The 25,646-nt window shown below is 41.5% G+C and overlaps 2 protein-coding genes and 1 non-coding gene across 18 annotated transcripts in view; 2 read left to right on the forward strand and 1 right to left on the reverse strand.

The window, feature by feature from the left end:
• Positions 1 to 3,355: 3,355 nt before the first annotated feature.
• Positions 3,356 to 3,428, reverse strand: trnaf-gaa. The gene has a single exon. It is a non-coding gene; the product is annotated as a tRNA-Phe (tRNA).
• Positions 3,429 to 3,648: 220 nt separating this feature from the next.
• On the forward strand, positions 3,649 to 7,270 carry hs6st2 (heparan sulfate 6-O-sulfotransferase 2). 2 transcript variants are annotated; one of them, XM_034202957.1, is made up of 2 exons: positions 3,649 to 4,579; positions 5,161 to 7,270. In XM_034202957.1, exons 1-2 carry the CDS (start codon positions 3,996 to 3,998, stop codon positions 5,990 to 5,992), a joined length of 1,416 nt encoding a protein of 471 aa, XP_034058848.1. In that variant the 5' UTR covers positions 3,649 to 3,995; the 3' UTR covers positions 5,993 to 7,270. The 2 variants fall into 2 exon arrangements, with proteins under 2 accessions (XP_034058848.1, XP_034058849.1); XM_034202958.1 differs by having other exon boundaries at positions 5,164 to 7,270.
• Positions 7,271 to 11,744: 4,474 nt separating this feature from the next.
• The window catches only part of mbnl3 (muscleblind-like splicing regulator 3), a 28,135-nt gene continuing 14,233 nt past the window's right edge, over positions 11,745 to 25,646 (forward strand). For 13 of the 15 annotated variants that reach the window (XM_034202941.1, XM_034202946.1, XM_034202945.1 and 10 more), the window contains exons 1-2: positions 11,745 to 12,008; positions 22,487 to 23,449. In XM_034202941.1, the coding sequence (XP_034058832.1) occupies positions 23,276 to 23,449 (174 nt within the window). In that variant the 5' untranslated portion in view covers positions 11,745 to 12,008; positions 22,487 to 23,275. Of the gene's footprint in view, positions 12,009 to 22,019; positions 22,120 to 22,244; positions 22,417 to 22,486; positions 23,450 to 25,646 lie in introns of those variants that run through there. The other 2 variants (XM_034202943.1, XM_034202942.1) reach the window with 2 other exon arrangements.

Below are 25,646 nucleotides of genomic sequence, written 5' to 3' on the forward strand. Positions count from 1 at the left end.
AATCTAGATGCTTCAGTAATGAACAATTACAGGCCCATATCAAACCTCCCATTTCTAGGTAAAATCATTGAAAAAGTTGAGTAATTTCTTGCATTTAAATAACTGTTTCGATGTGTTCCAGTCAGGCTTTCGTCCAAACCACAGCACTGAGACTGCTCTTGTAAAGGTCTTTAATGACATCCACTTTAACACAGACAGTGGCAGAACTTCAGTGTTAGTATTATTAGATCTCAGTGCTGCGTTTGACACTGTTGACCACAGCATATTACTAGACCGACTGGAAAACTGGGTGGGACTATCGGAAACAGTTCTAAATTGGTTTGAATCCTACTTAAAGGACAGAAACAACTTTGTTTCTATAGGTAAATACTAGGGCTGTCAGTCGATTAATTAATTAATTAATAGTTAATCGCGATTAATCGCAAATTAATCGCACATTTTTGATCTGTTCTAAATGTACCTTAGAGGAATATTTTTCAAGTTTTTAATACTCTTATCAACCTATGAGTGGACAAATATGCTTTATGCTAATGTTTATTATAATCTGAACAATGACAAATATTCTCATGAATATTAAACACAACAACCTCTGAACATTACAAATATTCGCCTCAATTTAACCTGGAACCTCTCTCATACAATAATACAATACAAATGGTGTGTGTGTGTGTGTGTGTGTGTGTGTGTGTGTGTGTGTGTGTGTGTGTGTGTGTGTGTGTGTGTGTGTGTGTGTGTGTGTGTGTGTGTGTGTGTGTGTGTGTGTGTGTGTGTGTGTGTGTGTGTGTGTGTGTGTGTGTGTGTGTGTGTGATGGATCGTTGGAGCTATGTGCAACTCAAGGCATATGCTCGAACGGGAGCTGCCTGGACGCTGCAATCATGTTGCGCACTATCCGTGCTGAGTGTGCTGACTGTTCGTACAATGTCCCACTGTCTGGCTGCCTGCATAAAGTCAAGTGCTCGGCGCAGTTGTGGCGAAATGTCGCTCCTCTGTTTTCATTTAAACAGCTCCATATCCGTTAGCGCAGCTAGCTAGCACCAGATGCTAACAACAACAATGCACGTAAGGTCTCTCTCTCGCTCGCTCGGGCCACACATACACACACCCTCCCGGTCCTCCCAACAGCCAGTCGGTGCCTGTCGGTGAGCGTGGAAGTGTGGTCTGCCACAAGCGGGCGGCAGGAGCGGGGCTGTCAGCATCAGCTTGTAGATGGTATTTTAAATTCGATGCGCTCTGAAACTACGGGGCGGCCGAGGAAAAAAAATACACATGCGTTAATCGCGTTAAAATAATTAGTGGCGTTATTTATTTTTTTTGCGTTAACGCGTTATTAACGCGTTAACTTGACAGCCCTAGTAAATACACATCTGAGTTGACAAATATGACATGTGGGGTTCCTCAAGGCTCCATCTTGGGGCCTCTTCTCTTTAACATCTACATGCTACCACTGGCTCAGATAATGAAGAACAACAAAATAAGTTACCATAGCTATGCAGATGACACACAAATGTACGTAACAATTTCACCAGGAGACTATGCTCCAATTCAAACACTGAGTAAGTGCATTGAACAAATCAATGACTGGATGTGTCAGAACTTTCTCCAATTAAACAAAGATAAAACTGAGGTAATGGTTTTTGGAGCCAAGTCAGAACGTATAAAAGTTAGCGCTGAGCTTCAGTCTGCAATGTTCAAAACAACAGATAAAGCCAGAAATCTATGTGTAGTCATGGACTCTGACCTGAGTTTCAACAGTCACATTAAAACAGTTACTAAATCAGCCTACTATCACCTAAAGAATATATCTAGGATTAAAAGACTAATGTCACAGCAGGATTTGGAAAAACTTGTCCATGCTTTTATCTTCAGTAGACTCGACTACTGCAATGCTGTCTTCACAGGTCTCACTAAAAAATCTATTAGGAAGCTGCAGCTGATTCAGAACGCCGCTGCTCGAGTCCTCACTAACACTAAGAAAGTGGATCACGTCACTCCTGTTCTGAAGTCTTTACACTGGCTTCCTGTGTGTCAAAGAATATATTTCAAAATACTGCTGCTGGTTTATAAAGCACTGAATGGTTTAGGCCCAAAATACATTTCTGACCTCCTGCTAAATTATGAACCATCCAGATCTCTCAGGTCTTCAGGGACTGGTCAGCTTTCTGTCCCCAGAGTCAGAACTAAACATGGTAAAGCAGCGTTCAGTTATTATGCTCCAAATCTCTGGAACAAACTCCCAGAAACCTGCAGGTCCGCTGCAACTCTGACTACTTTTAAATCCAGGCTGAAGACTTTTCTTTTTGTCGTTGCTTTTAATTGAACTATTCATATCTTAGACTGCACTGTAACTTTTATCCATGTATTTTTTCTTTTAATGTTTAATTGAACTATTCATATCTTAGACTGCACTGAAACTTTTATCCATGTATTTTTTCTTTTAATGTTTATTTTATTAGCTTTTCTTTTTAATGACTGATTTTAAATGCCTTTTTCTTAATGTCTTTCATTTTTTGTAAAGCACTTTGAATTGCCTTGTGTTGAAAAGTGCTATATAAATAAACTTGCCTTGCCTTACATGTTTGAGCACGTCAAGCTACCCCACAGCACCCCCAAAAGAAAATCTCTGGCGCTGCCACTGTGGGCTAAGCCCCAAATGTTTCCAGGTCCAGGAAACGCCCCTGGACAGCACGATGGTGTTCAGAGTGGGTTTCTTAATTTAGTTCAGAAGAAACTCAATACAAGAGTCTAACTTTGTAAAAAATAACACACATCTAAACAAATAAAAACGTATTAAATATACCAAATCAGTCGCCACAAGAGCAATGTTTTCCCAGACAAGCTGGTTTACTTGCAAACACACAGACTTGCAAATTATTCATCTGCTAGGCTAGAACATGTTTCTTATTATACATCCATGGTTTGGACTCATAATTGGCTAATAATGGCACTAGAAGAAGAAAAGACAACACTGCATTTTAAGTAACTGTTTTGAATTGCTCAGGAGTGGCTGGATGCCAAAGCAAGGAATGTGGGTGGAGTTGTGGTGAAAGTATTCTCTGTAGATGGCATCCAGACTATCCCTCTAAACATCCATGATACTATTCCCCACCCATTCTACTGATAAAGCATCCGTCTATCAGAGTCTATCGATTAATCTGTGACACATATTTCCCTAAAAATCACCACGTACTGTTATGGTATCTTTATCTCTTTGCATTTTTTTCCAATTGAAAGGATATCAAAAATAGCAATTGAACTGCTACAATCAAGTTCCAACCTCTATGGTTCCAACACATTCCTGACATGATATGCACTGTAACTGATAAATGCCAGGTTTGTTTGGTGTGCCAAAAGCAGTGCCGAAACCCGGGATCGAACCAGGGACCTTTAGATCTTCAGTCTAACGCTCTCCCAACTGAGCTATTTCGGCCGTGAAATTGTGTTTTTGCAATTCTAAAATTTATTGTTACCTAACATAACGTAAGTGTACTTTTTTTGGATTTCTTAATACTAAATACTCTACTGTGACATACAAAAAAGCATGGATAGAACATTTACCAGTGTTTTAGGTTAACATTGTGCCTCCATTTGGATCATTTGTGGAGCATACCATACCATGACGTAGTCTTGACGCCCACATAGCGCAGAGGCTGCTGGGAAGAAAGGTCAAGAATCGAGGCACGGATTCACTGCTGCAACAAAGATTATCACTTTACACAACTAATTTATCCGACTGGAGGAAAATACTTTGTGATTTCACACGAGACAAGTGATTCTTGCTTTATAAGATACAACAGACAGTACATGAGGTTTTTATATTTACGTTTATCTTAGTTTCATTCGGGTTAGCTGCCGTTAGCTTGCTAGCATTAGCAACTGCATTGTTATTGTTTTCGCTTCACTAGCGTTCATAAAGCAGATGCCCCGAGGTCCGCCGGCCGAGCCGAGGCAGGGGTCCGGCCAGCCCGGGTGATGTTGTTTTGTCCGTACCGGGAAAATGGATGAAAGGTCCAGCAGCAGCATCAGACACCACCGGGTCCTGATCGTCCTGCTCATGGTGTTGCTCTTTGGCATCATTATGACCCAGTATGTGTGCCCCAGCAGGTCTGAGTGCCAGATGCTGCACCACCTGGGCTCCTGGTTTAAAGACGGGGCTGCAACTGGTTCCAGGAGCGGTGGGGGCAATGAAATCCAGGACGGGCTGCAAAGGGATCCGTACATCGCTGAAGATGGTGCCCTGGTTCGCTTTATCCCCCGATTCAATTTCACCCAGGCCGATTTAAATCGTGGTGTAGACTTCAACATCAAAGGGGATGATGTGATAGTGTTTCTGCACATTCAGAAAACAGGTGGCACCACGTTTGGTCGACACCTGGTGCGTAATATCCAGCTGGAAAGGCCTTGTGAGTGCCACGCAGGTCAGAAGAAGTGTACCTGTTTGCGGCCAGGTAAAATGGAAACCTGGCTGTTCTCCCGGTTCTCCACCGGATGGAGCTGCGGGCTTCACGCGGACTGGACCGAGCTGACCAGCTGCGTCCCGTCCCGCATGGACTCACGAGAGGCTCCCGAGACACAGCCCAGGTAACAAAGTGATCAACATTATTGATTTGTTTATTTGTTTTCCAGTTAATCACACAAAATTCCAACCTAGTTTTGGTCATAAACAAGGTAGTTTGCCTTACATCCCAAACTTTTTTTCTTTCTTTTTTTCATGTTTATCCCGTCAAAAGTCATACTTATTATTCGATCAATTAATCAATCAATGTACTAATTATTTCAGCTCGCATTCGCTTATCACAAAGTCTCTTTTTTTTTTTTTTTTTACTTACCTACTTCACACATACCAATGATTTGCTTTAGATACTTAATCAAAGCACAATGATGAGTACATCAAATGCTTATTTCAATAGTTAAACAAATCATCTACAGATTAATTATTATTTTAATAAAACATTTAAATCTTTAAAAATAACTATACCAATTACAGATAGTATAAAGGGCTAACAGATTAACAAAACATCGGCAAGTCCTAACAACATTTTTACCATATGTGTATTATTAACAAGGTACTTATATACATATTTGATATATCATGGTTATTATCAACATAAGTTTATGGTTACAACCCCATCACAGTACTAACATTTTTTTCTTCTTTACAGTAGAAACTATTATTATATAACCATCTTAAGAGACCCAGTTTCACGCTTCCTGAGTGAGTGGCGTCACGTGCAGCGGGGGGCTACATGGAGGGCGTCCTTACACGTGTGCGATGGACGTTCACCGACGCTGTCTGAGCTGCCGAGCTGTTACTCAGGGGACGACTGGTCCGGCTGCTCCCTGCAGGAGTTCATGGACTGCCCCTACAACCTAGCCAACAACCGGCAGACCCGCATGCTGGCTGACCTCAGCCTGGTGGGCTGCTACAACGTCTCCACCATGAGCGACGACGAGCGCTGTGCGTTGCTTCTTGAGAGCGCCAAACGTAACCTACGAGGCATGGCCTTCTTTGGGCTGACCGAGTACCAGCGTAAAACCCAGTATCTGTTTGAGCGTACCTTCAATCTAGAGTTCATTGCACCCTTCACGCAGCTTAACGGCACACGCGCCTCCAGCGTTGATGTCCCACCTGAGGCACAACACAAAATCCTCCAGCTGAACCGATGGGATGTAGAGCTGTACGAGTACGCCCGTGACCTTTTCTTGCAGCGCTTCCAGGTGGCGAGGCAGCAGGAGCGCAGGCAGGCCAGGGCGAGGCGGCAGCAGGAGAGGAGGCGGCTCCGTGGAAGACTCACGACAAAGCAAGGGAGGCTGCTGAAGCCCACAGAACCCCCCCGTCAGCCAGCGAGTAGCTCTGCAGGCGCTGAGAAGCCACCGAGGGGGAAGGCTGGCGGGGACAATGTGGCGTCAGAGGTGCCGCTCCCAGACTGGTGGGACCAGGATGAGAACGGCACCATGGAGGATTACATGGACAATGTGGAGCAGTGGAAGTGATGGGAGCGAGCAGAAGGCTGTCTTAATACTATGTGTGCCAAGCTCTGCCTTTTCGGTTGTTAATGAATCAAAGTTATTTTTAATATACGCCTTCCACTACATTTTATTTTTGTTCACCATGAACAAATTGCACACATGTATTTATTGATACTGATTGTATTTCTTTGACACAACTGACATTCATAATGAATACTTTTTCTTTCACAGAAAGAAAGGCTGGTCTAGGTAGCTGCATACCTTCCTCCTTCAGTGATCACACACACCTTCTGCACTTGTCTCCTCAGCACAGTTGCATACAAACCGTTTAGGTTAAGGTAGCCCTAAATTTGCATTAAATCACCACAGGGATCGTCTTATGATGTGTTTGTACTTAGCAATTTAAGTATTTCCTCATGTGTTGCTAAGAGTCCTTAGTAGCCATTTTAAAAGGATCCATACCAATCTAGTGTGAAGTAATGTGTAGAAAATAAGACCATTGCTTATTTTTGGTGATTGGAGAGGATATATCAGAGCACACTGGATAATGAGCAAAATTGTACTTTTGAAAGAGTATAGATTTAATCTTCAACCTCGTATTCTATTCAACATTTTGATTATATTATATACAGTGTCATATTCTTCGAGGCAAACAACATGCTCATCTTCTGCACAGTTTTCGCTTTCTTTTCGTGTTATCTTTGCTTTCCATTTGGAGTAGTACAGCTAACCTTGAAAATAAAGCTGAAAAGTAATGTTAAAGGATGATCATGTGATTGAAGCGTAACCATTGTAACTCAAGTTACATTTGTGCTGTGTTACTGTTACGACTACAGAACATGAAAGCCTTAGTCTGAACACTTGGGTAAGGAGTGTTATTCTTCTCGATAAACACTTGAGATTAGAATAATATTTGACATATGGGACAAACTTAAGTTTGAAACTCAAGGTAGTTTATGCAACTTGGCACTGGCTTTTTAACACATACACTAATGTGATGTTGATTGGGAAAATGGGGTGTTTCTTTTATTTACTTTGTTAAAAAGAACAATGAACTGTGATACTTGTTTCTATCAATAATGTGATATTGTTTGTGATTTACAATCTATATGTTTGCCAAATTGTTATCTTGTCTAAAATGCATACATTTAAAAATGTACCTGTGATTTTAAGTGTCTTTTAAGTAACAGAAAAGGAGAATTTTCCATTGATACCTCATTGTGAAGCATTAACTACTAATGTTGTAAAATGACTGAATGTGACCCAATGCTCAATCTTTTATATAAAATGCTTTTACATGAATTGTTCTATTGTTCTATTCTTGACTGACTTTGATATCTTCTTTCTGTGTCTCAAGTCCTTTTGTCCGATCATGTGCACCAAAGACTGCAAAGCTTTTGTATTGCACTTGCAAACCTCTGGAACACCAGCAGGGAGCGCTGATATATTCTAAACATAATCAAAACATCCCGGCTGGAGGTACTAGTGATGGGAATTACGGCCCTTTAAAAGGAGACGGATCTTATGGCTCCGTTCCTTTCCGAGAGCCGTTCAAAAGAGCCGTTTATTTTTTAAGGGTGCGGGGTTAATAGGTTTATCTGCGAAATAATCACCAGGATAATGATTGACTGTATTGCCAGAAATATACTTTTACTCACAGAAAATGTATAACTTACTACATCTCTCAGCCAGCCAAACTACTACTCAAGCAGCATGCGTTATGCCATCATCTACGGCAAGTTGGCATTCAGGAAAGAAAGTTCCCGTAAAGGCGAGTGGATTTATGACAGGCAGTGAACCAACGATAAAAAGAACAGCTCTCACCAAGTAGGACTCGGTTCCCTTCATTCGTGCCAAAGGGCCATTCAAAAGAATCGGATCGTTCGCAAACTTCACATCACTAGGAGGTACTGCAGTGGTAGTTGACATCACAGATTCATCTAAAAAAACTGGTGTAATACATGTAGGATTTTCAACCATTTATAAGTGTGAACCTTCAGAGATGTAATATAGAAATAATCTGTGATAGCTGCCCCTAATGTTTGATATCATATTAATTACCTTATACATATATCTACACTGAACAACAATATAAATGCAACATTTTTGTTTTTGCTCCCATTTTTCATGAGATGAACTCAAAGATCTAAAACATTTTCTATATACACAAAATAACCATTTCTCTCAAATATTGTTCTAAAATCTGCACAAATCTGTGATAGTGAGCACTTCTCCTTTGCTGAGATAATCCATCCCACCTCACAGGTGTGGCATATCAAGATGCTGATTAGACAACATGATTATTGCACAGGTGTGCCTTAGGCTGGCCACAATAAAAGGCCACTCTGAAACGTGCAGTTTTGCTTTATTGGGGGGGTCCGAAAACCAGTCAGTATCTGGTGTGACCACCATTTGCCTCACGCAGTGCAACACATCTCCTTCGCATAGAGTTGATCAGGTTGTTGATTGTGGCCTGTGGAATGTTGGTCCACTCCTCTTCAATGGCTGTGCGAAGTTGCTGGATATTGGCAGGAACTGGAACACGCTGTCGTATACGCCGATCCAGAGCATCCCAAACATGCTCAATGGGTGACATGTCCGGTGAGTATGCTGGCCATGCAAGAACTGGGATGTTTTCAGCCTCCAGGAATTGTGTACAGATCCTTGCAACATGGGGCCGTGCATTATCATGCTGCAACATGAGGTGATGGTCGTGGATGAATGGCACAACAATGGGCCTCAGGATCTCGTCACGGTATCTCTGTGCATTCACAATGCCATCAATAAAATGCACCTGTGTTCGTCGTCCATAACATACGCCTGCCCATACCATAACCCCACCACCACCATGGGCCACTCGATTCACAACATTGACATCAGAAAACCGCTCACCCACACACGCTGTCTGCCATCTGCCCTGAACAGTGAAAACCGGGATTCATCCGTGAAGAGAACACCTCTCCAACCTGCCAGACGCCATCGAATGTGAGCATTTGCCCACTCAAGTCGGTTACGACGACGAACCGGAGTCAGGTCGAGACTCCGATGAGGATGACGAGCATGCAGATGAGCTTCCCTGAGACGGTTTCTGACAGTTTGTGCAGAAATTCTTTGGTTATGCAAAGCGATTGTTGCAGCAGCTGTCCAAGTGGCTGGTCTCAGACGATCTTGGAGGTGAACATGCTGGATGTGGAGGTCCTGGGCTGGTGTGGTTACACGTGGTCTGCGGTTGTGAGGCCGGTTGGATGTACTGCCAAATTCTCTGAAACGCCTTTGGAGACGGCTTATGGTAGAGAAATGAACATTCAATTCACGGGCAACAGCTCTGGTGGACATTCCTGCTGTCAGCATGCCAATTGCACGCTCCCTCAAAACTTGCAACATCTGTGGCATTGTGCTGTGTGATAAAACTGAACATTTTTAGAGTGGCCTTTTATTGTGGCCAGCCTAAGGCACACCTGTGCAATAATCATGCTGTCTAATCAGCATCTTGATATGCCACACCTGTGAGATGGGATGGATTATCTCGGCAAAGGAGAAGTGCTCACTATCACAGATTTTTTCAGATTTGTGAACAGTATTTGAGAGAAATGGTTATTTTGTGTATATAGAAAATGTTTTAGATCTTTGAGTTCATCTCATGAAAAATGGGAGCAAAAACAAAAGTGTTGCATTTATATTTTTGTTCAGTGTATATATAACAAATATATATATATATATATATATATATACATATGTGTGTATTTACAATTACAATGAATTACCTGCATCTTGTCGTCCTTTTTTTGGTCTGTCAAGTTTTTAACTGATGCAAAAAATCTCAAAAAGCACATATAAAAGCACTAGCCGGTCTTTGATACGAAGCATGCTGCTCTGCTTCTTCCTTTCCTGTTTAGGATCGACTTGGCTTTGTATTTGGCCTGTATTCTATGGGGCTCTTACTGTAAATTGGTGCCACTAATATTACAGTTGGCTCCAGACAACAGTTAAAAGGTTTTGTGAATATTCTTTTTTTTAAAAAACAGATTCATACTGATATCTGTGAATTTACAACACATATATTAAAGGTCCCATGTCATGGCCATTTCTACTGATCATAATTACATTGTTGAGGTCTACTAGAATAGATTTACATTGTTCAATGTTCCAAACTCACATTGGTTTCTCATACAGCATCTCTGTATATGTGTATTCACTCTGTCCTAAACGCCTTGTTGGAGCTCCTGCACCCCCCCCCCCCCCTCCACGCCCTATCCTAATATTATTATACAGTTAGATTGAATAAGCCTTAACATGTGTACACTGCAGGGTGGGAATTTCACGACGGCCACGACGGCCATGTGGCCCCGCACTTTGGCCGTGATGCCCTGTGAAAAAAAATGCAATTCACGGCCAAAGTGGCCTTGGTGCCCCTGTCAAAAGTTCCAGTGTAAACAACGCTAGTAAAGTCATATTAGTGCGCGCAGTAGGATAGTCCCGGGCGATGCCTGTGCCCTGTGGATCAGAGCGATTGCTCTGCTGTGATTGTTCCGTCAGAAATGCCTGTAGGGGCCCGACAGCCTCCTCCTCAGCCGCGGGAGCAAGACAAGCACAGGTAAGCAAGCGGACCAAGCTGTTTTGATATGATTTAACTGAAGTATGTGGTAGTATTTGAAAGGACTTAACATTTACGTGTTTATAGAAAGTACTATTGATAGGTAATTACCATTGTATTAGCCTATTTAAAGTTGACTCGTTACATTTTGTCATGAAAACTAGCGATAGCTAGCTAGTTTGGATTGCGCTAACGTCTTCCCTTCAAGGGGTCTACATCTAGTGTTGCTTCTACAAGCTAGCAGATAGCTGGCACCTTTGAATCTAGTATTTTTCTTGCTAAGCGGTTTTGATATAATACATGACTGACTTATGTGGTTTATGGCTGAACTTAACGTATACGTTAAAGAAACACTATTGCTATTCAGCCATTTGTAAAACGACTGGTGTTGACGTTAGTGCTACACTTTTCAGTCATGTTGATTGACCAGCGTAATTTAACCAAACGGCCTTTGTGCCCTGTCATGTGGCCTTTGTGCCCTTGAAAAAAATGTGAACGGGAAGGCCAAATGGCCTTGCCCCTAAAATGACGAAATTCCAAGCCTGGTACACTGTGTATATATATTGTATGTACTATATATTTTATGTAAGGAAGCTGCCCAATCAAAAAATAGATTAACAAATAGGCATGTGCAAATATAGAAAAAGTGGTGGAAATAAAAAAGAGGAAAGAATGCAAAAGGAAAAATATACAGATTTAAATCTTTACATAAATGAAACAATTTAATACACATTTTTAAAATCAAAATAAATATCAACAGCTATATTTATTTTTGAATATTACATTATTTATATATGTGGTTCTATGTAATTCTTTGTTTTGGCATCTCTCGTCCCCCATACTTTTGGGATATAGGTGATTTGTTTTCGTCTACAGACAATTTGGTCACCAGTCACCAGGTTTAAAGGGAATCTTTGTCATTTCTAATCAGGGAAGTTTCTTTATTCCCCTTCTTCGAGTGTAATCTGATCCACACCTGTCCTTTTGGCTTACCTGTGTTCATGGCAGCCTACCTTACAACCTTCTGTCGTGACTTTGATTTCTCCCCAATGCTAATCACGTTATCTAATAAACGAAAGCAAACACACACACTCTCACTCGCTTTTCCTGAACTCCTCCCTCACCATTTTGCCCTCCCTCTTGATTTTTTTCAAATCTGTTATTTTGCTGTGTGTTCAGTCAGTGTTGCAGCCGAGCAAATATAGTCGCAGCAAACATTTCAGCAGCCAGACCCGCGTCTTTCTCTCCGCGGCGGCAACACGTTTTTTACATGCTTCGATTTAGCTAGCGAAAACGTGCTTTTTTCCTCATTCCTATTTCACTTCTAGGCAATACTGATTGTATATCCGATTAACAACACGTTTTGTGAAAAATAACCATACAGTATACATTTTAAACGACATTAATTTAGGAGAAGACATCTGAATCCGACTGGACTATAACAAGGTAAGGGCATGTCTGGCGCAGTTTGCACCAATATATGAATGTTTTTAGATATTTAATCCACGTTGCAGTCATTTGAAATGCCTTTTCCTCTTTGCCTGTTGCGTGGAATATCCCAAACCGCCTTTGTTGTATTTAATTACGGGCGTAATAAATAGTAACAGTCACATTTGACATGCTTTGGGTCGGTCTAGAGTTGTGTGCATACAAATGATGCCTGTCATATTTGTGTGGGAAACTACCCCCAAGGGTTTGGTTGAATGAGGATTTTATTGGGTGTCTAACTGTGCCAGTGTATCAAGTGCAAGTTGCTTTTTTGTTGACATGCCAGCAAAGAGTGAAGGGCAAAACAATCTATGTGAATTCACTTTCTGAGTCTCTCTGCTAACTGTAATATTATATTTAATTCAGTTACAGTTGACATGAGTGGACAGCACCTGCAGTTTCCTTATTGATTATCTCTCTGTATGCCTGCAGGATTCTGCAGCCAGCCATGCATGCATGCAGTGCAGGGAGTCTCTGTCCTTGTCCTTAGGAGTCACACAATCAAACCACCATAGCTACAGTGTTGTCACCACTACAGTGTGTACTGTACACAACCCCATTACTGTATGTGTATTCCCATCATCTTGAATTATTTAACAATACATTCAGCCTGTCAAGACAGGTCCATGCGCTCCCTCCAGGCTGTGGACTCTGCACCAGTCTAGCTAGTTTTCTTTAGTTAAACACTGATAACTGACAAACACACATGGGCATGCTGCCACATTTCCCACAGAACCTGTTTTCATTTACCTTCTCCCACAGACAGACAGACAGACATTAACTGCCTGGGGAAGCTCCATTCGTTATAGGGCGCTATACACCAGCAACCTATATCAGAACAATTTCAAGATGATGATGTGTTATTGGTTCAACTATAATGCATAGTTTTCTGTGCCCCAAGGGCTTTTCCCTTTCCTGTAGTGTGTTAGATAATGCATAGGTTTCTGTGCATGTGAATGGTCTGCAAAGGCCAAAATCCCAAAGTTGAACTGCCTGAAACGCCTCCATTTGACTCTTTGTTTCCGTAACATAATGACATCCCTATGTACACTTGCGCCTCTATTGGCTATCGCTCCAACATCATTTACATAATAGGCTAAGGGGCGGGACCTCTCTAAGCAGCTGACCAATCATAACAGAGTCGGCCAGCTAACCAATCAGAGCAGACTGGGCTCTGGTTTCGGACAGAGGGTGAAAAGAGGTGCTGCAGCACAGGCTGTATGAGGAGAATAAAGACCTTTTTGAACGCTCAAACATGTAAACATGTCACAGTAGAGGCACGAAATACAAATATCAACCTGAAAATTAGCATTATAGGTAGAGATGTCCCGATCCGATCACGTGATCGGGGATCGGAGCCGATCAAGTGATTTTCAAAAGATCGGAATCGGGAGAAAAAAATCGGGGATCGGGATTTCTTTTATAAAATATTTTTATTATTTTATTTAATGTTACAAAACAAAAATGACCATGTTCACGTCTTAAAGTCATCCTGAGGCCTTAGTTTTGGTTTAAAGTTACACAACATCATGTATGTGTTGCTTCTTTTGGGCTTGTTTTCATAGACCTGGTTGCTTATTTCTCTCAAATCTGGCAACAGAGTGGGCGCAGTGTCTAATAGTAGCAGTAAGCTAACAAGAGGCTACGTTCAGCTGGTGACTCGGGAGTCGGGACAGAGAAAATGTCAGGAGTTTGGAAGTATTATAAAATTGAAAGCGAAGGCAGTGTAACAGCCAGATGCAATTTTGCAAGGCGGAGGTTCCGCATGGTGGAAAGAACAGAGCTACGTTCAACACGACCAATCTAATACGCCACCTGAGAAACAAACACCAACAACAACATGACGAGTACACAGCGGCCACTCAGGTAACGGCACTGAAACAACCGACACTTTCAGAGACTTTTAAAAGGAAAGAGAAACTTCCCCAGAACAGTGAAAAGGCCCAAAAAATAACAGCCAAGATAGCTGAATTCATCGCGTTGGATGACCAGCCGTTATCTGTTACCTTTTTTTTCTCTAAATGCATTGCATAAAGATCGGATCGGAAAAATCGGTATCGGCAGATTGTCAAAATCAAATGATCGGAATCGGATCGGGAGCAAAAAAAGGTGATCGGGACATCCCTAATTATAGGGCCAATTCAACTTTCATAATCTCACTACAGGGAGGTAAAACTCCAAGCTCACAACCAGGAAAGTCAAATATAAAATCTCAAGGGCCTATGCCTAGTTCATATTATGAATAAAAGTGCAGCGGGCAAGTTAAACTGCATGTATTTCATGCTTTTTGTATGCTATGATGGGAAAAGCTTGTTGTATGTTTGCTTGAATTGGAGCGGTGGTGCTTTAATGAGCCCAAAGGATTACTGATACTTAACCTAATTATGTTGCTCCCTCCCTCCCTGCTGCTAGCTCTCACTCTCATTATAATTTATGGATCTTCTACCTTGTGCTTTTTAATCAATCACCTTGTCATTGACATTATCCTGTCCTGTACCAGTTCTTGTTTACTGCTTACTAATAAATCATCAAAGATCATATTTTCATTTTGATAGCTACAGTATTCATTACAAAACATGTGCCTCTGAACAAGGAATTCACCAGGCTTTTGGAGAGGGGGAAACTCCAGATTAAAAAACTAAACTAAAACTCTTAGAGGAATTTTACAGATTCTTGCGACTCTTGAGTATGGGCTTTAATGTTTTTTTTTACAATGTATAAAGGATAACATCACTTACTCTGTTTCTCCAGGTGGTTTTCCATAGTTTTAGGATCTTATTGTTTTCTTTGTCGATCTGCTGTATCAAACTAACACACCTTTTAACATATTAACAAAATGCTACAGCAATAATGGGGCAAGCTTAGATTTCTGAATACCAAAATGTATTTTAGTTCTGGAAGATTACCTGAATCTTCCTCGTCTTTTCAAAACTTTCTCTCAAATTAAAATGTTGTGCTCAAACCTTAATTGAAGCTGTTTAGTCCGTTTGTGAATTACGACCATAGACTTTACGACACATACTTTTGTTTGTATGGCGGTAGGAGGAGGAAGGTGATTTTAAGAGAGACATAGGACACACTGTTTTTGAATTATGACATGTTCTTGCTTGATTTTTAACTTCTTTCCCCTGTTCCATTTTAACTGATTTTTCTTTTTTTGCCAATTTGTCTATCTCAACTATTTCGACTATTTCAGCTAAGTTTCCATCAGTGAGAACACATGCATTTTCTCTTGAAGACTGCAACTTGTTCTACTTCTGTTGTTCTCTCTGCAGAATTAGCCAATAACATTTCAATACCTATTTACACATTCAACCAAATTCTCCACAATCCAGAGCTATTCACAATAAATCCACAAATATAGAGCAATCTTACCTTTCTGACTTTAATCTTCTTTCAGTACTTCAATTTTTCAAGTATTTCTAATTATTCAACTGACACTTTTTGTGTCTGTCAACCTGCTATGACACTTTAAATGCATGCTTATCAAGTGTTTCCAATCTAGTTTGAATCATGAAAATAAAGTACAACTTTAGATTTGTATAACTTCTAAACAACCAATATGGCCCTCGCCCACTGGGAAGAAATCAAAGGGGCAGACACCAACATATTTCCCCTGCTTAACCATGATTAAGCAGAAAACAGCAAAAGGAAACTCCAAAAGGAGAAATAACAGCGGTTTTGCATTTGGTTATTTGTTAATGTGTCACCTTACCTTTCACTTAATGTGCGGCCAACAGTTTTATTGATATATCTGTCAGAGTGAGAAGCAGATAAGGTGCTGCACGCGGCCGACTGTCCCTCCATAAGGCAGACGTCAGAGCTCGCTGAAGGTTACCCCGCCGGGAGCCTTTTGGTGCACTGTGTTTGATGATGGACGCAGTGCGCCGGAGTCAACAGCAACCCCCCCCCCCCCTCTTCCTGTCCCACCTACACGTTGACCCCCCCACTGCTGGACCCCCTCTCCTCCCTGCAGACAGCATAATGACGTTATAACTGAGGCACTCAATATTTATTCAGCATGGCGCATCCCTGCAAACGTCTGTTTATGCTGCATTTTTAAAAGCCGGACAAATTCAGTGTGCCAAGATTATTTTTACACAAAATACACCTTCTTACTACAGTTTTCCTTTTTATAATTATGGGGGAGTAAAGTTGAGTTTAATTTAATAAAACATATAGATCATATTACATTTTTATTTTATTGACGAGTTGATCAATGAAAAATAACTTCTATAAGCTTTAAGTCGTATCGCATCGAGCACATTTTGTAGTTATGAGTTAATATAGGTATATATCATGTGTATAAAGACCACTTGGTAAATTCTATTTTTGTATTCTTACTCATTTCAATTCTTGTCAAATGAAACTCTCCGTGTATTTTTTCATTTTTAATGAACTTGAGCGTAAACAAACTTTTACAGGGGAAATTATGTGAAAATAAAAACATATTTTAAACTCAACTGCAATCCTCAAATTATATTCTCTAAAAGCAAATGTAGATATATTTATAATTTCCTAATTATTCATTTCCATTGAAAAACATTAAAATAATCATATACAATTATTTCCCAGACCTACTATCTCATATATATTTTGTTTTACTTTGAGAACCCAAGTGTTAACAACAAAGAGAGTTTTAGTTTCAAGCTTCAAGCATCAAGCCTCTCTTTAGAGAGCTCTTGATCAGTGTTTAGCTATAAGTACTTATGTATAAGAGTACTTCTCACTCGCGTCCTTCACTTCATCTGCCTCCTAGTTATTTGCTTCTTGGCTGTTTGTTGTGTTTGTGGATCTCTTGGCCTCCTCATGTTTTATCTCCACTGTGTGCAATATTACAGCCTGGCACTCGATGTTTCATTCCAAACTAAAGGATCTGCACTTCTAAAGAGAGCTGTCTCTTAAAAAACACTTGAATTAGATATTTGTTGGGTTTTGAACAACGTGGAGACATCTTTAAAGATGTCATGCTCTTGGATTTAATATGGGGGTTATACCTGTCTGCTGTTGTAGGTAAATGATTCATTGTAAAATGTGCTGATCGGCCTATGTGTACTTAACATTTTGGCACACACTTCCATGTCTCTTCCAGGATGAATTGTGATAACTTTGGTTAGCCTTTTTTATTCATGAGTAAGGTCAAAATTATAAACGGTCAAATACATTAATTTATGACTAAATACCTGCAAAACTAATGATATTCCATCAACCTCAGCTGTTCTTTGTGTTTAGTACTAAGCAGAGGTGTGGACTCGAGTCACATGACTTGGACTCGAGTCAGACTCGAGTCACACATTTTATGACTTGAGACTCGACTTGACAACATCACAAAAGACTTGCGACTCGACTTGGACTTGAACACCAATGACTCGGGACTTGACTTGGACTTGAGCCTTCTGACTTGAGGTGACTTGCTACTTTAATTCAGAGGTCTCCAACACGCCGATCGCGAGCTGCCGTTAGAAGAGCAGACTCCCGTCGGGGAAAGCAGAATCTTCAGCCGCTCCTACTCTTGCTGAGAATCCTTGCAGGCAGGGGCGGGTCTTTATTTAGCTGGGCCACCATGCGGCCAATCATATGCGAGGACACACTAGGATCATACCATTATGTGAAAGAAGGGTGGGGGCACAGCATGTGCAGAGCGACGGGGAGACGGGGAGCCGGATTTAAATGCAAGCGCGTCGGAAAAAGTCAAGAAATGAGCGAAAACCGAAAAAAGAAGCAGCATCTGGCTGCTTTTCAATGATATTGGAGAAAGCAAAGCTGAGTGCAGGATTTCTAAAATGAGAATAACCTTCAGAGCAGGGTAAACACTCAGGATTTATTGTCAGAGGTGGGAGAAGTTCAGACAATTAAAAAAAGTTACAATCAGGGTTCCCGCGGGGTCTTAACAAGTCTTAAAAAGTCTTACATTTGATAATCAGAATTGAAGGCCTTAAAAAGGTCTTAAATATGATTCAGAAGGTTTTCAAAATTATCGGATTTGAAAGGTACTTCTATGTTGCGATAGCGTCTAAATGTGTTTTGGGGGAAATGTCCGGGCTGCAAAGTAACCAGTACGGTAATAGCCTTTCAGTTCCCCCCAACAATTTGTATTGAATTAAATCAACATGGAACCAGTAATCACTAACTTTGTTTCCCCCGGCCCCTTGTTGGAGAACACCCAGCTAGTAACCTAGCAACCAAGCTTCAGCTCATGTAGCCTATCTTCGAATCTACTTACAAATAAATATGGGGATGTGTAAGTTCAACCGTATTTGGTTGGAAAACATCTAATTTAGTGCTTGGTTGAAACCAGTGGAGGGAACGTGTTTGAAGCCCGCTGCACCTTTTGCAAAATAAATTAGTGTTTGTTTTGCTAGTGCAGCGTTAGCTAGTGCAGCAGCAGCTAATGCAGCAGCTCCCGCAACAACACCGGGGGACCTCCGGGCTAAGTTTGGGTCTACGTCAACCCTAAAAGCGGAGGTGCTGTAGACGCTAAATACCGTAGCTAAACACCAATCATACAACAGCAACGATGAAATAGTGTAGCCAAGGCAGCAGAGCTCTGAATATAGCTCTTGTCACTCTCTCTCAGAGACACACACACACACACACACACACACACACACACACACACACACACACACACACACACACACACACACACACTAGGGCTGCTCGATTATGGCAATAATCAAGATTATGTTGGTCAATAATTAATATCACGATTATTAAATATGATTATTCATTGACTTTGAAAACATCCATTTATTGAACTTTAAAACAGATAATAATTTGAACAGTATCTTTTTAACTGTTGATTACCCTGAACGTATAATTCAACTGAAAAACCAATACAAAAATGTATTAAATAAATGATACATTACTAAAAAATTAATTAGATCAAATATGTTGTAGTGCACTGTCACAACCTAGCAAAGCAAAATAATCGTTTTTTACGATTATGTTGTTTTCGTAATTGTGGCAGGCCAAAATCGTAATTGCGATTAAAATATGATTAATTGCACAGCCCTAACACACACTCAAGCACACACAGACGCACACACATACACACACTTTTTGTCTAACACGCTAACACAGTTCTGTACTGTTACGCTGTTGTGTTCAGTCACTGTTCTTATGTTGAACATGAATACATTTACTTTGTAAGTGATTATGGGACGTATTTCTTCTTTATATACATTTTCCTTCATACTTTATTGCCGTGAAATAGGTCTTAAATTCTATTCAAAGTGGTCTTAAAAAGGTGTTAAAAAGTCTTACATTTGAGTTGGCGAAACCTGCAGGAACCCTGTACAATAAAAAGTCCTGCATTCAAAATGTTACAAGTAAAAGTACAAAAGTATTAGCATCAAAATATACTTAAAGTACCACCTGCAGAGGGATCTAGATTCAGGTGTTCTTTTCCCCATAGAGACCGCCTCGCTGCACATTATCCCTTGCATAAAGATAGATTGTGGGTCCCTTATAACATGTTGTACACAGTAGAAATAAACATTCTGGTTACCTCAACATCAGGGATCTTATCCATTAAACTCCTTCTGAATCAAACCGTCACGGTAGCCTTACCTTACTGATCCCTCTTAAATTAGAAAAACACACGTTACTTTACCAGCAGAGAGAAAATGGATTATTAAATTATTAATGTGACTAATAAAGAGCAATTTGATTATTAAGTATTATTCTGTTGATCGATGTCATTACATTTGGTGAAAAACACATAATGACTTGTTTATGACTCGTTTTGTCAAAGTTTAGGACTTGACTTGACTTGAACTGGCCCATCCTGACTTGAGACTTGACTTGGACTTGCAAAACAATGACTTGAGACTTGACTCGGACTTGAGCGCAAAGACTTGAGACTTGACTCGGACTTGCAAAACAATGACTTGGTCCCACCTCTGGTACTAAGTATGGCGTAACTTTGGCCAAAACTAACATTTCTCTATCAAGCAATCTGCTAATTATATCCTATATTAATTAGTTAATCATTTGGTCTATACAATTGAAGAAATTAGTTAAAGATGTCCGTCACAGCTTCTCAAAGTCAAGTCGAAGTCTTCACATACCTTAATTTGTCAATCTATAGTGAAAACACATGTTTTAAAGTACATATTTGACAGAAATATGACAAAAATTGTGTTAATTGCTGCTTTCAAGCAGCAATTAACACCATTTTTGTTTTTAAATGATCTGGATGAGTAAATGGATCATCAAATTATTGGCAATTGTGTTTGTGTTACTCGACTAATTGATGCATTTCTATTCTAAACTTAGATGTTGAACATGGTAAACATTGCCCTGCTAATCATGAGCATGTCAGCAATGCTAGCTTTGTTAATGTGACAGTTGAGGTTAAAGAGAAACCTACTAATTTAACATACTTACTGTTTATTTGAAACTCCATTTGATCACCAACCAAAGTAGGCATATCACAATGTAACCAACATACACAATAAACCATAGCTTCATTTCTATGTTTTTTAACTGCATGCATATCACTTTTGATCACTTTTCAGTACCCTTAAATGCCCTAGTAGAGGCCAAAGGTGAACATAAAAAGGGAAGGGGAAACAGTCGGGGACATCTTCCAGAGTGTGAAACTCTTGGAAAGCAGAGCCACAGCAGTAAATATCAGCTAGTGGAAGGTCGTTACTCTGTATATCCACAGCTACAGGGTGACATATTAACTGGAATGGCACCGGAGGGGAGCCAGCATTGCTGCGTAGCTTTCCAGGAAACGCTCGTAAATGCAACTGTGCGCCATTTGGTGTCTGGTGTGGCGAGAGCGAGGGGAGGAAGTGAGGGGTGTTGCTCGGGAGCATTTTGATGATGTGGGCTGCATATTGAGCTGCGTCGTCAGGGTGTGCGTAAGCAAGGGCGCTTGACACTGATGTGGACCTGAATGCAGGACAGGCAAAGCTGCAGGAGGAATGCTTGTTCTGTCCCCCTGGGAAAAGTTTCCATCGATCTGTAGGTAGGCTGGGGGGAGGAGGTGGAGGAGGAGGCATAGACAAGCATAATGGTAAAGCAAGCAAAGCAGTTGCTGTACCTGCTCATCTCCCATTCCTGCCTCTCTTTTCTTTGGGGTTGGGATGTGTCTTTGTTCTTGTGTTTGAAGGTGGGTGTATCAATTCAGCTCCCACCTCCCCCTTATCCCTCTGTCTCCCACTACACTGCAGTGTTCTCCTTCTGGGCTGTCGATCTACATGCACACACACACACACACACACACACACACCCTCGTTCCGTCACATTCTCCCCCCCCCGTTGGTTCCTCCGTCTGTGTCTACCGCCATCAGACGCAGCAACTGATAATATCTGCTCCAGCCCCCCCCTCTCCTCCTATTTCATGCTGTACTCTGTACCCTCTCCTGCATATCTATTGTTTATTCACTTTGTGCATTAATGCAGGACTATGTTTCAGACAGGACAGTGGTACTTCCTCTTTAATTTTGACCAACTCCAGAATGCAGTTTGGACTTTGCCCTCTCTTGTGAAGCTAAATGGCAGTTTTGCATCTGAGGGTATCTTTATTGAGCCACCTCACTGATTGTTATCTGTATTCAGTTAGTGTCTGGGCACGTCGCTCTGATCCCTGCATGCATCCCCCCTCCTTGCATCACACTGCAGCACAGTCCACTGTTTGAATAAGACATGACTTCCTCATCCGCGTCCACGAGGAGCTGTGGGGAGTCAGAGTTGTTGTACAGTTTGAATATTAGCATGTGGCTCAGCCATGACTGTGAACAAATCCAGAAAGGAACAGGGACAGGCTCTGTGGAGGGAGGAGCTGCTGTGGAAACCGCCCTGTCATTGGTCATTTATTTGCTCTGCGTGCCTGCAAGACGCTGTCCGATTGGCTGCAGCCGTGCATTGGGTACAGCAGCTGCAGTTGTGAAGACCCACCCCCCCCTCTCTCTTTCTTCCCTGTCTCTTCTTTCCTACTTCTTCCCTTCACATTAATAACTGTCTGGGAATCATCAGTGTCGACCACACACGTGCCAGCCGGTGCAACTTCAAGGACACAGCTTTTCACAGAATATTGCAGCATGATTCATGTCAAGTTAGTCAATTACTTTCTGCTCCGTGGAGCTCAGGGGAGTTGAAGTGACGTCTCTGTCCTGCCTGCAATCTCCCTCCATCCTCCCTCTCTCTGTATCTCTCTCTCTCTTTCTCTCCCTCTCTTGTATCACTTAATCAAGACATAGCTTGCCCTTTCCTGTTCATTGCTGCCTCCCTCCCTCCCGTTTGCTCTGTTCCCCTATTTGTTTGTCCTCGCTTTATTCTCTTTGGCTCTTTCCCATCCACCCTCCTGCCTCGTGGTCCTCGTCACCCTCCGTTTAAACAAGCTCCACACGAGGTTGTAGCTTCACATTACAAGCATTTTTTTTTGCCAACGCTTTGATTTAATGTTCTCTTTCTTTTTACAGTCCACATAGAGACAACAAGCAAGGACATGCAGCAGAGAGGTCAGTGAAGAGGATGACAACAGAAGAACAGACGACAGCGAAGGAGGGATGAGAAAGAGACTGAAATAAGAGGAGGAAGTGGAACTCCAAAGTGCCTACTGCGAGGGGTCGTGTGCTGCTGGATGAGCGCAGGACGGGGCTAAGTGTGTGCTTGGCCTTGAATGGAGGCTGTATTTTATCCTGACAGCCACAGAGTCATCCATCCCACGTTACTGAGCTGCAGTCCCCACATACCTTGAGCTGAAACGCCTCCTCGTCTCATCACTGCAAGGACACCATCCCCATAAGGTTCTGCTTTTGTTTCTGTCCCACAGAAATCTTCTTTCTCAGGCTACTCTGACATAACCACAGTGACTGCCCCGACCCTGGCCATGTTGACGTGAATGTAACAATGACATACGGTGGGTGTCAGTCCATTCAGGTGAAGGCACAGATGCTCCAGTGATAGCTAGCGGTAGCTTCTGCTTTTCCTTTTTTTTGCTCTTTGAGACGGAGCTGGCCTCTGCTCACAGTTTGCCCCCTTTATCTTGAACTTCAGCTGCCACTTTTCCCAGGAAGAACTAATAAACATCCCCTAAAATTCTCCACCCGAGAGGACTTGCTGCCTGTTTAAGCTGAGGAAAGACAGAACATTCTTTTAGCTTCTGTTTCTGTGTTGCTGGGGATTTTTTTCTCTTGCATCAGTATTAGTCACCCCTGCTCTCGCCAGACAGTTGTGCCCTCGCCACTGTTTGTTTGTGAGCAACTCTGATGGCTGTCAGCATGACTATGGGACGGGACACCAAATGGCTGACCCTGGAAGTGTGTCGTGAGTTTCAGAGAGGCACCTGCTCGCGATCTGATGCCGAGTGCAAGTTTGCTCACCCCGCCCGGAGCTGCCATGTGGAGAATGGCCGAGTCATCGCCTGCTTTGACTCGCTCAAGGTAACAATGCAACAGATATTACACACACTGTTTGCTCAGACATTGTGATCGGTGTCAAGCTAGTTGATGACTTTTGGCACACACAGATACACACAGGGTTTCCTGTTTGTGTTTTACAGCAGAAATGGTCTTTGTTTCAGGTGATGAGGCCCACCTATAATTATATTTAACTTCACCAAGGAGGAAAACTACTGGCCCAATTGTTATGGAACTTGGTTAAAGGCTATAACAAACGCCAAGGTAGACTATTACATTTGTAATGAAATCTGAATTATTTCTCACTTTTGTTGACTTTGCGAGACGGCACGGCCTTGGCGGAGGTCATCATCTCTGAACGCCCTTCTGGTTAATGAAGCTATTGTTGAGGGTGTCATCTGCTGATTAAAGTGTTAGAGGAGATGCGACAGTATGCGGGTGTCCTCAGCTATATGATGCAAAATGAACTCATAAGTAAATCTGGTACGAAGCATCTTTTCTCTCTTTTTAGATAAACATATTTTTGTAAATGTAATACACCAAACTAATTCCTGGAAGCTTGCACATATGTTGTTTGTTCAGCTGATCCAATTACAGGTTTCTAATTTATTAATAATGTCTTTAATTTAATCATATCAAATATCTCCTTGTGATTCAGCGGTTATACAATCATGTTTATGGTAAAGCTTCTTGTCAACTATTGAAAAAGTCTCCCACAGAATGATCTCCTACAGATGATCAGCATACCAGCTGAAAATTACTTTTCTGGCCTGTCATCATGGAGTCTAAAGCGATGAAAACGGTGACATGAGGTGTAAAACATGATGCATTTAAATGTGACTGGTTTAATTTGAGCACCTCTAAGATCAAGGTCATTTCTGCATCTATTAGAACGTATTGATGAGATGGTAAAAGAAAAGGTAAAGAGAGGTGTGGTGACTGTCGTTGTGACACACAGTGGTGTAATACAATAAAATATATATCAGAGGGATAGTCACCATTATCGTTAGGTCTCTGGTGTTGGACACATATCTGGTCATGATATGAAAGTTGTACAGGGGGGTGTCCTCGCTTTTCTCCTAAAATAGGATGTCCACACTCACTAATGTCTAACAGGCTGAAACATATTTGATGTACTTCTCACTAAAACCCTACAGAGCTGAGCCTGGTTGTTGCTATATTGACTTACAGTTTGATACTAATCATCACCTGCATTACAGATGTGCTGTTATCATGTCTGACCACACTTTCCAGCCAATCAGAATTGAGGATGTATTTCAGGTGCTGTGTTACAAATTGTCACTGTGCGATAAAACAGGCATATTACCACATGACTTTTGGACTTTGAGTTGTTCAAATATTGCAACTTTTTTGGCTTCTCCAATCACTCTGAAGAACTTCAATGACATCTTCTTTGTGATGTTTGTGGCTGTACTTTCTGTTAATTTGACACGAGAAAAATAGAATATAGAAAACTAATCGGTGGTCATGTCAGATCAACAAACCATAGGGTTGTTTCAAACATTCAATCAATTAAGGTTTCTCTAATACACACATGTAGATATGTATAACAACTTCAGAGTAATGATAAAGATATACATTGTCCATGTTGCAGTGCATGATTGACATTTCTCGTAAAGCCTCTTTCCCAACACTCTCTCCGTCCATCATCGAGCTGCTTCAACATAACTTCAGCTGATCCACCACAGAACCACACTAGCCCCACTCTTACGCAGAGGAAAAACTAACAGCCTGGGAAGTGATCATGCTTTACTGTAGAAGAGCTCCGACTATCAATAGCTAATTTCTCTTAAATTGAGAAAACACTGCTGTTGTGTTTTTTTGTTCAAAATGCTTGCTTGCAAAGGAGAAGTGAGACCCAGACAAGGGGCTCTCTGTCTGAGTGCAGCTGCTGTCTCCACGTTTATTGAGTTAGAATTTATTATTCAGCCATTTTTCTGTGTTATGTCCTCCAGAGCAGGAGGGAGATGGAGAGGGAGAAATAGAGAGGGGGGCCTAGCAACAGCACAGGAGTGCGTACCCATTGGATAGTTTGATCTTCCTGAGTGGCACGGCTGTTTTTAGCACGGAGCAACAGTCTGGCTCTGTACTGGTTGCATTGATGGGAGAAAGAAGCTAGTTGTTTTGTATTACATGCAGCGAACAAGCATTAAAGGCTACATTAGGTTGTTTAACACCCCCCGTGGTGTGTTGTTAATTA

The sequence above is a fragment of the Gymnodraco acuticeps genome, unplaced genomic scaffold, assembly GCF_902827175.1.
Source record: "Gymnodraco acuticeps unplaced genomic scaffold, fGymAcu1.1, whole genome shotgun sequence".
Taxonomy (NCBI): domain Eukaryota; kingdom Metazoa; phylum Chordata; class Actinopteri; order Perciformes; family Bathydraconidae; genus Gymnodraco; species Gymnodraco acuticeps.